This window comes from Dromiciops gliroides, chromosome 2 (assembly GCF_019393635.1).
Source record: "Dromiciops gliroides isolate mDroGli1 chromosome 2, mDroGli1.pri, whole genome shotgun sequence".
In the NCBI taxonomy this organism is placed as follows: Eukaryota; Metazoa; Chordata; class Mammalia; order Microbiotheria; family Microbiotheriidae; genus Dromiciops; species Dromiciops gliroides.
The window spans coordinates 489319956-489333140 of record NC_057862.1 but is presented as its reverse complement, the minus strand read 5'-3'; the positions used below and the strand labels follow the sequence as shown (position 1 = coordinate 489333140).

Here is a 13185-nt window from a genome sequence, read left to right as displayed (position 1 = left end):
TTTTGTTTATACAAGCTTTACAATTTCAGATTTTTCTCCCTCCCTCCCCCCTCCCCTAGACAGCAAGTAATCTGATATAGGTTATATCTATATATCTATATACATATAGATATAGATATAGATATATATACACAATAATATTCCATCACAGCTTGTTTAGCTATTCCCCAAATAATGGGCATTCCTTTAATTTCCAGAAAGCCACCACAAAAAGAGCTGCTAGAAATATTCTTCTACAAATAGGTCTTTTTCTCTTTTGGGGGATGTCTTTGGGATATACACTTAGCAGTGTTATTGCTGGATCACAGTTCTATAGACCTTTGGGCACACCTCCAAATTGCTCTCCAGAATGGTTGGATCTTTTTACAACTCTACCAACAGTGGATTAATGTCCCAATTTAACTACATCCCTCCAACATCAATATTTTCCTTTTTTGTTATATCTGCTACTCTGATAAGTGTGAGGTATAAGATATCTCAGAGTTGTTTTAATTTGCATTTCTCTGATCAATAGTGACCTAGAGCATTTTTTCATATGATTATAGATACGTTTGATTTCTTTGTCTGAAAACTATCTGTTCATATCCTTTGACCATTGATCAGTTGGGGAATGACTTGTATTTTTATAAATTTGACTCAGTTCTTTACATATTTGAGAAATGAGGCCTTTATTAGAGATACCTGTTTCAAAAATTCTTTCCCAGTTTTCTGCTTCCCTTATAATCTTGGTTATAAGAGTTTTGTTTGTGCAAAAACTTTTAAATTTTATATACTCAAAATGATGTATTTTTCATTTTATTTTGCTCTCTAAATCTTCTTTGGTCCTAAATTCTTCCTCTTTCCATAAATCTGACAGATAAACGATTCCAAGTTCTCTTAATTTGCTTATGGGACCAACCTTTATATGTAAATCATGTACCCATTTTGACTTTATTTTGGTATATAGTGTGAGATTTTGGTCTATACTAGTTTCTGCCATATTGGTTTCCAGTTTTCCCAGCAATTTTTATCAAATAATGAATTTTTGTTTCAAAAGCTTGGAACTTGGGGGCAGCTAGGTGGCACAGTGGATAGAGCACTGGCCCTGGAGTCAGGAGTACCTGGGTTCAAATCCGGCCTCAGACACTTAACACTTACTAGCTGTGTGACCCTGGGCAAGTCACTTAACCCCATTTACCTCACTAAAAAAAACAAAAAACCAAAAGCTTGGAGCTAGGGGGAAGCTAGGTGGCGTAGTGGATAAAGCATTGGCCCTGGATTCAGGAGGATCTGAGTTCACATACAGCTTCAGACACTTGACACTTACTAGCAGTGTGACCCTGGGCAAATCACTTAACCCTCATTGTCCCACCAGAAAAAAACCAACAACACCAAAAAAAAAAAACCCAAAAAACAAAAATTAAAAGCTTGGATCTTTGGGTTTATCATATACTAGATTACTAAGTCATTTACTACAGTATAATTTCTATCTTGGTACAATTTTAAGTGACAGCAGAAAATTTTGGAAATAGTTTCAAATTCAAAAGTGGTTTCATATCTTAACCCCTCTCTTGTATTCATAATTACTGAAATTAAAGCTAAAGGGATATTAGTGATCTAACCAAACTCCTTAATCCAGAGAAGTGCAGTGGGCTAAGGAGAATCAGAACTTGAACTCTGACATATCCCTCATGTGCCATGTTTTGTATTACAAATTTTGAGCCAGAATTTGAACCCAGGTTCTGACCTAACTCCTTCGTTTATCATGTTTTCATTACAACTTCTATATTAGTTATTTGTGTATATCTCTTCTTCTCTATACTAAACTATAAACCTCATGAGGGTAAGAAACATGTCTTGTTTATTTTTTATCTCCCTAAATAACTAGGACAACTGTTAGGCAAACAGTGACTGTTTAATAAATGTTTGCTGAATTTGCTGAATCAAATGAAAATTACGTTATTCTTTTTATCTGATCTACTTATAGAGCGTGGGAGAGAGAAAATAAAAGGAAGACAATTACATTTAAAGTACCAGAACACATATCTTAAGCAATAAATACACCCACATATATGGGCAACTAGCTGTATATATTTAAAAATAAATGATTTGGGCCAACAGCTTTATGTAGTACATAAGAGGATTAAAAAGTTGAAGATTAAAAGTAATTTCATATAGATATGAAAGAAGCTAAGATTAATGAGGCCAATTAACACTGAGCCACATAGCAGGAATACAATTTAAACACTTAGCCAAGTCATGTATTATATGTAACTGGATAGTGTGCCTTATCTCAAAGTTGGAAACCAAAACTTCCTTGACAAAAAACAAAAAGGAAAACCAAGAGCACCAATCAAGTCTAGGAAAGGCAAAAAACTCAGATCAAGATAAAGCAAATACTCAAAACACACACACACACACACAATTGAGATCTGATCATTATCACAACATTGAAAAGCATTCATCCTAAATAAAGTCTCAGTAGCTATTGAGACATATAAAAACCTTTGTATTTCAACATAGTTTATGGCAGTGGAAACAATTTAAAAGTTTCAAACAGGAAAACTCTGAGGCTACAATAGGATAAAGCACATGATGACCAAGCTTCAAATATTGCCACAAACAACAGTGATGTCAACGCAACTTCCAAGAAACTTCAGTCATAATTAAAGAAGAAATAGTCATAGGGACTAAATATGTCTTTGCTGAAATGATAGGAATATCTCACAACTAAAAAGAAGCTTCTTGATCAAAAGACAGCTCCCTAACCTGTTTCCACTGGCTTTGCTTCTTAACACTTCTGCATCTCACAAGAGAACAGTGCCACACCTATCAAACCACAGAAAAGACTAATCTGATTACATGAGAGAATTCCGACTTAGGTTGAGCTAGATTTCTATTTTTCAATGAGGCATGAGTTAATAACAACTGTATATGGAATTAAAGATATAAGCTGATTAGCTGTCAGTCTAAGTTGGGAATGTCGAGGCCAAAATCAATTATAAATGTGAAAGATAAACAATTTCATAGAGCTACGGAATGCCAGAAATTACTAACAAATTGAAAGAAAAAGGTTTCTTTTCTAAGCAGTGAAAGTTAACTTAGGGAGAGATAGAATGACCTCCAGAGAAACAAGGAGTAAAACAAATAACAACAAGAACAAAAAACAATTCTTCCAGGATCAAAAGGTACTCAGCACCTGTAGCAACACAGAATCCTTCTATGGTCTAGTCTCTTATGATCAGATATTATAAGAGTATCAAGTCTCCCTTTGAAGCATCTGGCACTGGCCACTGTCTCATACAATTTATTTGGTAGACAGTCTACAAGTAAATACCATTGCCAGAGGGGGAAAAGGCTGGGAAGTCTCTCCTCATGTTTGCTTTTACCTTTATTTAATATCATACTTAGAAAGCCATGTCATTAAGCACCAATGTATTTAGCTTATTAAGTGAATCTTGAAGAAAAACACAAGCAATTTAAGCTTAAAAAACACAGTCCCTAAACTGCAGGCATACTGTGTTCCAAAGGTGCATCTGGAACTCTAATGAATTTTTCCATAGAAATAATGGAGGGGCAGCTAGATGGCACAGTGGATAGAGCACCGGCCCTGGAGTCAGGAGTACCTGAGTTCAAATCCGGCCTCAGACACTTAACACTTACTAGCTGTGTGACCCTGGGCAAGTCACTTAACCCCAATTGCATCACTAAAAAAAAAAAAAAAAAGAAAGAATGGAGTAAGTGGTGTTAAGTTTCTAGGTTAGCCCACTAAAGCCTATCATCCCATAAGGAACATGTATGAATATAAGAATAACAGGACCTCAATGGCTTGAGTTGTGGGTCTAAGAATGCAGAAGAAGGTAAAGATGTTTCTATTTCCCTCTTTGGTAAGCCTACAACTCATCTTAGGCAAAATGTTGACACAGATCAAGTTTGTATTGGCACACTCTCCCTTGTCATTTGCACCTGTCTCCAGATTCTTTTGTGCACAACTCTGTAGCTTCACAGTTCTCCCATGAAGCTCTAAGGGTCCTACTTTAGTCAATTCTTTCTTGGCCTATAATTACAAAGGTGGGAAAGGACCTAAAAACTCATTTATTCCAACCAGCTACCTAATGAAAGAATCAAAAATTCCTCTACAATATCTTTAATGATCACCTAATCTTTGTCTGAAAGCTGCAAACAACAGGGAACTCACTACCTCAAGCTATTCTATTTTCAAAAGGGCTATCTGTGAGGCTCTTTTATTGAGCTGAAATCTACCCTCCCTAAAGCTTTACTTACATCATTGTTTCCCCGCTGAAGCTGTACAGAATAAACTTAATCCCTCTACCCCCATGCCAACCCTTTAGATTTGGAAGACAGTTCTCATTTCCTCCAAAATAACTATCACAACCCAGCCACTACACCCTTAAAGTTTTCCATGTTATTTAGTCCAGTTCTTGAAAAGGTGTGAGCAAAGAAGTTTGATTCAACTAAGTTACATAAATAGGTGATATATGGATTACTGAAAGTCCCTTAACTTTTGAGGAAAAAAGTAGGGGAAGAAAAGGAAAGGTAAAAAGTTTCACATTTCAAAAAGGTTTATAAACCCAAATAATTTCCAGAAGTATAAAAAAGACATCACCAAAAAATAATAAAATAATTTAAGTTGGCAGGAAAATATTTCTCTTCTTTTTTTTTTTGATGAGGCAATTGGGGTTAAGTGACTTGCTCAGGGTCACACAGCTAGTAAGTGTGTCAAGTGTCTTGAGGCCAGATTTGAACTGATGTCCTCCTGAATCCAGGGCCGGTGCTATATCCACTATGCCACCTAGCTGCCCCTGAAAATATTTCTAAGGCATCATCATGATATTGTCAAGAAAGAACACTGGACTTGAAGTCAGAAGAACTGGGCAGCTCTGCTGCTTAATAGGCATTTAACCTTGGGCAAGTCACTTCACCTTACTGAAACTCAGTTCATCCATCCGTAAAATGAGTTAACAATATGTGCATTACTTGACTCACAAGACTGGGAAAAAGACACTTTGACTTACTTTACTAGGAAAATGGAGGCTTTCCATCTTGAACCTTATCTTTTCCCCCTATTCTATACTTCAAAATCTCTACACTATCCTCTGATCTCTTTAGCTCTATTCTCTGAAGAGGCCCCATCTACTTACAAATGCCAACCCTACTCTGGCTCTTGTATTCCTAATCATATCCCAGTCTCCTATGGGAAACTGTCCCTTTGATAATCTATTCCAAAGCTTCTTAAACCATGGGTCACTACCTCATATGGGATCACCTAAACTGAATGTGGGGGTTGTGAAAAATTGGCAATGGTAAAAAATATGTTTACCTGTTTTAGATACCTATATACCTGGAGATGCATAAAAATTTCTCAGGCAAAAAGAGGTCAAGAGTGGAAAAAGTTTATGAAGCCCTGATCTCCCAAATTTTCAGCCTCTCCTTATCTGCTTCAATCTCTCCTTTTCTGTTGTCCACAAATGTGACTACATCTTGGTCATCTTTGGCTTGTGCTCCTATCCTCTCATAAGCTACTGTCCTCTGTCTCTCCTTTCTTTCATTACCATGTAACATGTATTCCCTTGTCAACAGCAAAAAATCTGGTTTTCACTAAGACTAACCTCTTGACTGAAGCTGTGCTCTTCAAAGTTACGAGCTATTCTAATTGCTAAGTTTAATGGCATCTTCTCAGTCCATATTTTTCTCTATCTCTGCTAATTTGGGCACAGCTGTCCACCTCCTCCCTTGGCTTTGATGACAACGTGCTTTTGTGATTCTTCTTTTGCACCTCCTTAGCTGGAGAATCATCTAAGGCCCATCTTCTTCTTTTTTTTTTTTTTTTTTGGTGAGGCAATTGGGGTTAAGTGACTTGCCCAGGGTCACACAGCTAGTAAGTGTTAAGTGTCTGAGGCCGGATTTGAATTCAGATACTCCTGACTCCAGGGCCAGTGCTCCATCCACTGCACCACTTAGCTGCCCCTAAGGCCCATCTTCTAATGTAAGTGTGCACTAAAGCTCTGTTCCAGGACCTCTCCACACTCTAACAAAATTCCTTCGTGATCTCATCAGTTCTCATGGTTTTCAATTGTCTCTATGAAGATTGACTCTCAAATCTGTATATCCAGACCTTATATCTCTCATCTCTATCAGAATATTCCCAAAAGAAAGTTTATTTTCTTTCCCAAAAACTAACATCTCCTCCAAACTTTCCTATTTCTACTGAAAGCACCAAGAAATCACATCTGTAGACTCAACTATTCACTCTCACTCTACCAACCACAGATCCAATTACTTAGTAAATTTTGTCATTTCTACATCCTTAATACCTCTTATATCCACCCTAGTCTTTTCCTTGATATGACCATTACCCTAGTTCAAGATCTCAGCTTGTCTCACTTAAGACTAATATAAGACTCTCAGCTTCTGGTTTCTCCTTTATTCAATTCATTCTCCACCCATAGCTGCCAAAATAAACTTTCTTCCACAGAAGCCTGATGCTGTCATTTGCTCAGAAATTATTAACGGCTTCCTATAGCCTCTAGGATAAAATACAAATGCCTGAGCTGGGCATGTACTTACTTCTCCAAATCTACCTACATTACTTACTCCCCTTCATGTGCTAAGCATACCAGTTAAATAGGTCTATTTGCTCCTTAATTCCACTTTGCACGCTAAATACAAGCTCTATGCCTTTCACAGACTGTCCTCCATGCCTTCCATGGATTCCCTTCTTACCTCAGTGCTCAGATTAACTTCAAAGCTCAGTTTATGTGCCATCTCCTATGCAAAAGTTTTTCCTAATCTCCCTAGTTATAAGTGCTCCCTTCCTCCTAAAATTATCATGAATTTATTTATTCATTTATTTGTCTGGACCTTCAGTAAAATGTAATATTCTTGAAAGTAGGGACTGTTTCATTTTGGCTTTGTATCTTCAACTGCCTAGCACAGTATCCCTAATAAATGTTCACTAAATTGAATTATAAACTTCAGGAGGGCCAAGACTGTGTTTTATCTAAACTTTACATTTCCTATAATGCCTAAGACAGGTCTCTCCACCTTTTAGGCATTTAAGTGCTTAGGAATTAATCCATCAACTGTGCAAGACTCTGGGACAAAGAAAAATAGTGGAGTAAAGAGGAATTGTTTCCTTCACAAAAAAAAAAAAAGAGTTCATAATGATTTAGAATTTTAAAAGGAGGTGAGTGGGAAATATAGTTTTACTGAAATAAAGGTAACCAAATATAAGTAAGTGAAGCTCAAAGTGGACTTTTAAAGGCCATTTCCTAGTGTATTTATGTATCTTACAAAATAAGTTCCTTGGCTATTGTTAGCCTTTTTCTTTTTAAAAAAAAATCAACTTGTGAAAACTTAGGCAAAAATAAAAAGTATACTATATTCATATCAAGCAAAGAATGTGCTTCACAAAGGAAAAGTATGTCTTTTAGAAAATGCTCATCATTTCCATCAAAGTTAACTTAAAAAATTAAAAACATAAATGCTACATTTATTGCAAAGTTTTGATATACATAAAGAATGATTTTCATTAAAACGAAAAGGTCTTGGGGCAACTAGGTGGCGCAGTGGATAGAGCACCTGGATTCAGGAAGACTTGAGCTCAAATCTGGCCTCAGACACTTAACACTTACTAGCTGTGTGAACCTTGGCAAGTCACTTAACCCCAATTGCCCTACAAAAAACAAAACAAAACAAAAAACCAAAAGGTCTTAAGGTTAAAATGACCAAATTTAGAATAATTTCCTTGCTGATCTTTGTATGTCTATTGAATTGACATGGACACTTCATAAAAAGAGTTAGAGGATGATAGAGCTATGACCCATTTAACTAGGGTCCTTCCCAAATTCTTAATTTTTTAATTTTATTTTATTTTACATATAAGGTATTTAATTTTTTCCGTTACATGTAAAGATAGTTCTCATCTTTTGTTTATACAAGCTTTACAATTTCAGATTTTTCTCCCTCCCCTCCCTCCCCCCCTCCCCTAGACAGCACGTAATCTGATATAGGTTATATCTATATATCTATACACACACACACACACACACACACACACACACACACACACACACACACACACACACACACACACCTTCCCAAATTCTTAAACCTCAAAAGCTACATACATGAGAAAGGTTATGGGAAAGTAAGATTTCCTGGTTGGGTACTTCTAGAAATTAGGAGGCCCCAAATGTAAAGAATGAAGAGCTTATTCCTCATTATTACCAAGGAGTTCTTCAATGAATACAAACAACTTTAAAATCCAGTGTTCTTACATATTCAGTGTCATTCCATAATCATATAAAGTCACTCTGGGTACCTTAAAAATCCTGCTTTACCATACTATGGATATCTACCAACATCCTATAATAACTTCTTGCTAATAGCTATAAGTGAATCAGAGGTAAGAATGCCCTTTTCTGAATCATCTACACCACTTCCTGCTCTTGGTTTTTTTCCAGAAATGTATCACACAAGTACTGGTCTAACCCAGACAAATCCTGTCTACCCTATGAAACGATATAAACTTGAAGCCCAACACATATAATTTAATGAACATTTGATATATTACCTGAATCTGGATAAAGACAGACATCATTAATATCATGTTCAGGTTCCAAGGAAGTAAATATTTTCCCCTGTAAAAGAAATAAGAAAATGAACTACTGAAATAAATTAAAATTTAACAAAAAAGAGAACTTGGGTAAATGAATTCAAAGTGATACTATGTATCAATAAGCTTTTTTAAGCAGAAATTATTTATTATTTACAAAACATATTTAAATTAACTGTTACTTAGTAAATGTCTGATATTTAAATGTGTTCATCAACCAGTGCAAAAAAGAGGAAAATCAAATTACCAAAAAATAAAAATGAACAAGGCAAAAATCACAAGATCATTTTTTTTAATGATCTGAACCTACAATAATATGATAATATGCTGGCAAAAGAGAAATTTTTAAAAAATTAATCAACAACAAAAATACAAAATAATATGCAATTTAACAAAATGTAAACTTGAGATCTTAAATCCAATTAGAGAAAATGAAATAAACAAGTCATAAGGGGGGCAGCTAGGTGGTGCAGTAGATAAAACACTGGCCCTGGATTCAAGAGGACCCGAGTTCAAAGCCAGTTTCGGACACTTAACACTTACTAGCTGTGTGACCCTGGGCAAGTCACGTAACGGCCATTGCCTCTCAAAAAACCAAAAACAAACAAACAAGTAAAAAAAAGTCAGAAGGGAACTACTAAAGAAAGAGTCATGGGGAAAGGTAAAGAGATAAAGCAAGATAGAAAAGGTAAAAGCTTATGTATAGTTTATTCTGGTCCAGAAGAAATATTTTTTATAAATACCCCAAAAAGCCAAATAAAACTTATTCTTACAATTTAAAACAAAGCTATTATGGAGTGAATTTTGAAGCTCCTGCCAGCTCTTACATTTGTCACTTAAAATTAAAGGAAGAGGAGCAGCTAGGTGGCGCAGTGGATAAAGCACTGGCCCTGGAGTCAGGATTACCTGAGTTCAAATCCGGCCTCAGACACTTAACACTTACTAGCTGTGAGACCTTGGGCAAGTCACTTAACCCCAATTGCCTCACTAAAAAAAAAAAAAAATTAAAGGAAGAGGGGCAGCTAGGTGGCGCAGTGGATAGAGCACCAGTCCTGGACTCAGGAGGACCTGAGCTCAATCCAGCTTCAGATACTTGACACTTACTAGCTGGTGTGACCTTGGCAAGTCACTTAACCCTCATTGCCCTGCCCCCCCAAAAAAGTAAACAGTAAATAACACTACTATCTAAACACAAATCTTATCTATAATATAGCAGCTGACTTTCTACTAGAGCTTTTTTTTTCTGGGGAGGGGAGGGGTAGGCAATGAGGGTTAAGTGACTTGCCCAGGTCAGACAGCTAGTAAGTGTCAATTGTCTGAGCAGGATTTGAACTCAGGTCCTCCTGAATCCAGGAGCCGGGCTTTATCCACTGTGCCACCCAGCTGCCCCGCATTTTTTTTTAAAAAGATGTCATTTTGGTTTGTTTGTCTGTTTTGGGGGGGGGGGCAACGAGGGTAAGTTACTTGCCCAGGGTCACACAGCTAATAAGTGGTCAAGTATCTGAGGCCAGATTTGAACTCAGGCCCTCCTGAATCCAGGGCTGGTGCTTTTATTCCACTACACTACCTAGCTGCCCCCTACTAGGGCTTTCTTTTTTGTTTGTTTGTTTTTTGTTTTTTAGTGAGGCAATTGGGGTTAAGTGGACTTGCCCAGGGTCACACAGCTAGTAAGTGTTAAGTGTTAAGTGTCTGAGGCCGGATTTGAACTCAGGTACTCCTGACTCCAGGGCCGGTGCTCTATCCACTGCACCCCCTACTAGAGCTTTCTAAACTGACTCCTGACAATTTCTAAGAATCAACACCTTTCAAAGTGGTATCCAAAGAGGCAAATGAAAGGAATGGAAAACACCTGTACACTTACTGTGTCTTTGTTCCACATTTTAATGATCGAGAGTCTGCAGATAAAATTAAATCTAATGAATCTGAAACTGGATTGATTTAATAGCTAGACCATACTGGTGATCCTTAACCAGTAATGGATTACTGGAGCGAAGATCATACAACAAAACCTGCAAGTAAAAGAAAGTTAAAATTGTCTGTACTATAAAAACTAGAATAACCAAAACAACAACAAAGAAAACTGAAACAAATATTTTAGATTTTGAATAGGCTGGCACTTGTCTAATTATTTTACTATTAATTTCTATTCAGCAAAATGTTCAACAAAGAAATTAAATCAAGAAGAGAATCTTCCCAGATGATTAAAAATAGGTCTTTTGTGCTTGTCCCAACAATGATTGGTATTCCCTAATAAATGCTGGACATCATCTTCCCATTGAAGCCACGGCATATGAAGGAACTGATCTATTTCACCAAAATAAGTATGGTACTTAAAAAAAAATCAATAACTATATAATATCTATGTCTTAAATGAACGAGAAGGTGCCTACAAAATTAAACAACCTAAAACAGAAAAAATGAAATAAGAAAAGAAAAAGGAGTAAAGAGCCAAGTAATTAACATTGCCAGGCAGCTAGAATGAGTAAAGCTACTTCGGCTGAACCTGAATTTAGCTCTGAGTTTCCTGACTGCAAAAGCACTAAAGGAAATATGTTTGTGCTTTATATTTCATAATATTCATTGCATAACTTTTTTTAAAATCTCCAAATACATCAGACACACTCTTTCAGGACACTGAGATGAAAAAAGAAATTTACCATAAAGGTATCATCAACATTATCTTCAAAGTAATTTTGTAAAAGATAAACATTCAAACGGATGTTTCTTTATATGACTTGCCCATGAAAGCAGCTTGGGAGAAGTGGACAGACATGAGATTTACAGTCTGAGGACCTTGTTCAAATTAGGCTTTTCTATTTACTACCCATGTAACCAAATACAAATCAGTAAACTTCTCTCTGCATCTCTATCTATCTATAAAAATGAGGGAGATGGATAAAAAATCTCAAGGGTCCTATCATTGCTAAATCTGTAAGTCTATGGAAAACTGAAACTAACATCAAATGTTAACTCAGTGGAGTAATTTCTATAGAAGCTGAGATAATATTCCCTAAGAATATAGTTTTCTAGTGATAGTTAATACATAAAAAATTTTGAGAGAAATAGTTTACTATATCCATTAGGATGGATCTCTCAAGTACCTTTCTCAAATAATTTTTAGCAATCCTACTCATGACCCTAAAACCATAAATGACCATATTTGTGAGCAACCTCCACATCATGTGCAGAGAACTGGATAAACTGCAGTTTCAATTCGAGACATAGTTACCTGCCCGGTAGAACTTCCAACTGCCATGTTCAAAGCCACCATTAAATTTTCAGGGCGAGATTGTAGGCAAACTGTCTATTCTGAAAGACATAATGTGTGTTCCATTTATACAATGGCAAAGGACACTCCTAAATAATTGGTATATTTAACACCTCAAGAGAACTCATGAGCAACACTATGAGACTTAAAATCCAATGGGGGGGAGGATTAAGGAGAGAGTCACTTTTTGATTTCAGTTTAGCAAGTAATGTAAACGTACGATAAGAAAGATAAAGAAGCATTCTTTCTAATGTATTTACTAGCTCTACAAACTCCCTATAAATCTAACAGATTTTAACATTTTTTGAAAATTGTAAAATCAGATTAAAAGCTTCAACATAACAATATACTCTATTTTAATCATGCTATGAAGAGGTACTGTGTAATAGTACCAAATTCTGGATCTGTTTCCAGCCTGGCTAATGCTAACAGCATTAGAAAGAAAAGCCACATGGTGAGGCAGCTAGGTGGTGCGGTGGATCACCAGCCCTGAATTCAGGATGACCTGAATTCAAATCCGGCCTCAAACACTTGACACTTACTACCTGTGTGACTCTGGGCAAGTCACTTAACCCTCATTGCCCCCCCCCCCCCGCCAAAAAAAAGATAAATAAATCGATGGATGAATGAATGAATGAGGAATGTGGAGAGTGGGGAAGGGGACAGCACTAAGTCAATTGTTACAAGGTTCAAGGTCCCTTGTACCTACAAAGGGCTGCCTCCAACACTCAGTGGGGAACAGCCTACTAGTGAAAATACTTTAAGTCAGGGGATGAGTGTCTTATTCAAGGAGGAGCAAGGAGGCCAGTGGAACTAAATCAAAGAGTACATGGAAGTGACAGATGTAAAAAGACTGGAAAAGTAGGAGGGTCCATGGTTAGATGGGCTTTAATGCCAGAGGATTTTATATTTAATCTGGGAAATAAGAAGGAACCACCAGAGTTTATTGAATAAAAGAATGATATGACCAGGCCTTAGCTTTGGGAAAATTAATTTGGCTGCTCAGTAGACCATGTACTAGAGTGGGGAGAGACATGAGAAGACCAACCAAACAAGGCTACTTTCAACAGTCCTGGGCATGAGGTGAGAGCCGCACCAGGGTGAATGCAGAGTCAAAACAGAGAAGGAAGTGTATACAAGAGATGTTACAAAGGTAGAAACAACAGGACTTTGATGATTTCCGGATTGGATGTATGGAAAGATAGAGTACAAGAGTCAAAGATTAACACCCAAGTTTTGAAACTAGGTGACTGGAAGGATAGTGACAGTCATAGTTAAGTTAGGACGATGGGAGATACTA

The 13185-nt window shown here is 36.7% G+C and overlaps 1 protein-coding gene across 1 annotated transcript in view; it reads right to left on the bottom strand.

Annotated features, from left to right (window-relative positions):
- Positions 1 to 13185, bottom strand: part of NOL10 (nucleolar protein 10) — a 105062-nt gene that overhangs the window by 64482 nt on the left and 27395 nt on the right. Inside the window, 6 exon segments of the mRNA XM_043984843.1 lie at positions 8576 to 8642; positions 10479 to 10504; positions 10507 to 10542; positions 10545 to 10626; positions 11847 to 11882; positions 11884 to 11926. Coding sequence (XP_043840778.1) covers positions 8576 to 8642; positions 10479 to 10504; positions 10507 to 10542; positions 10545 to 10626; positions 11847 to 11882; positions 11884 to 11926 — 290 coding nt within the window.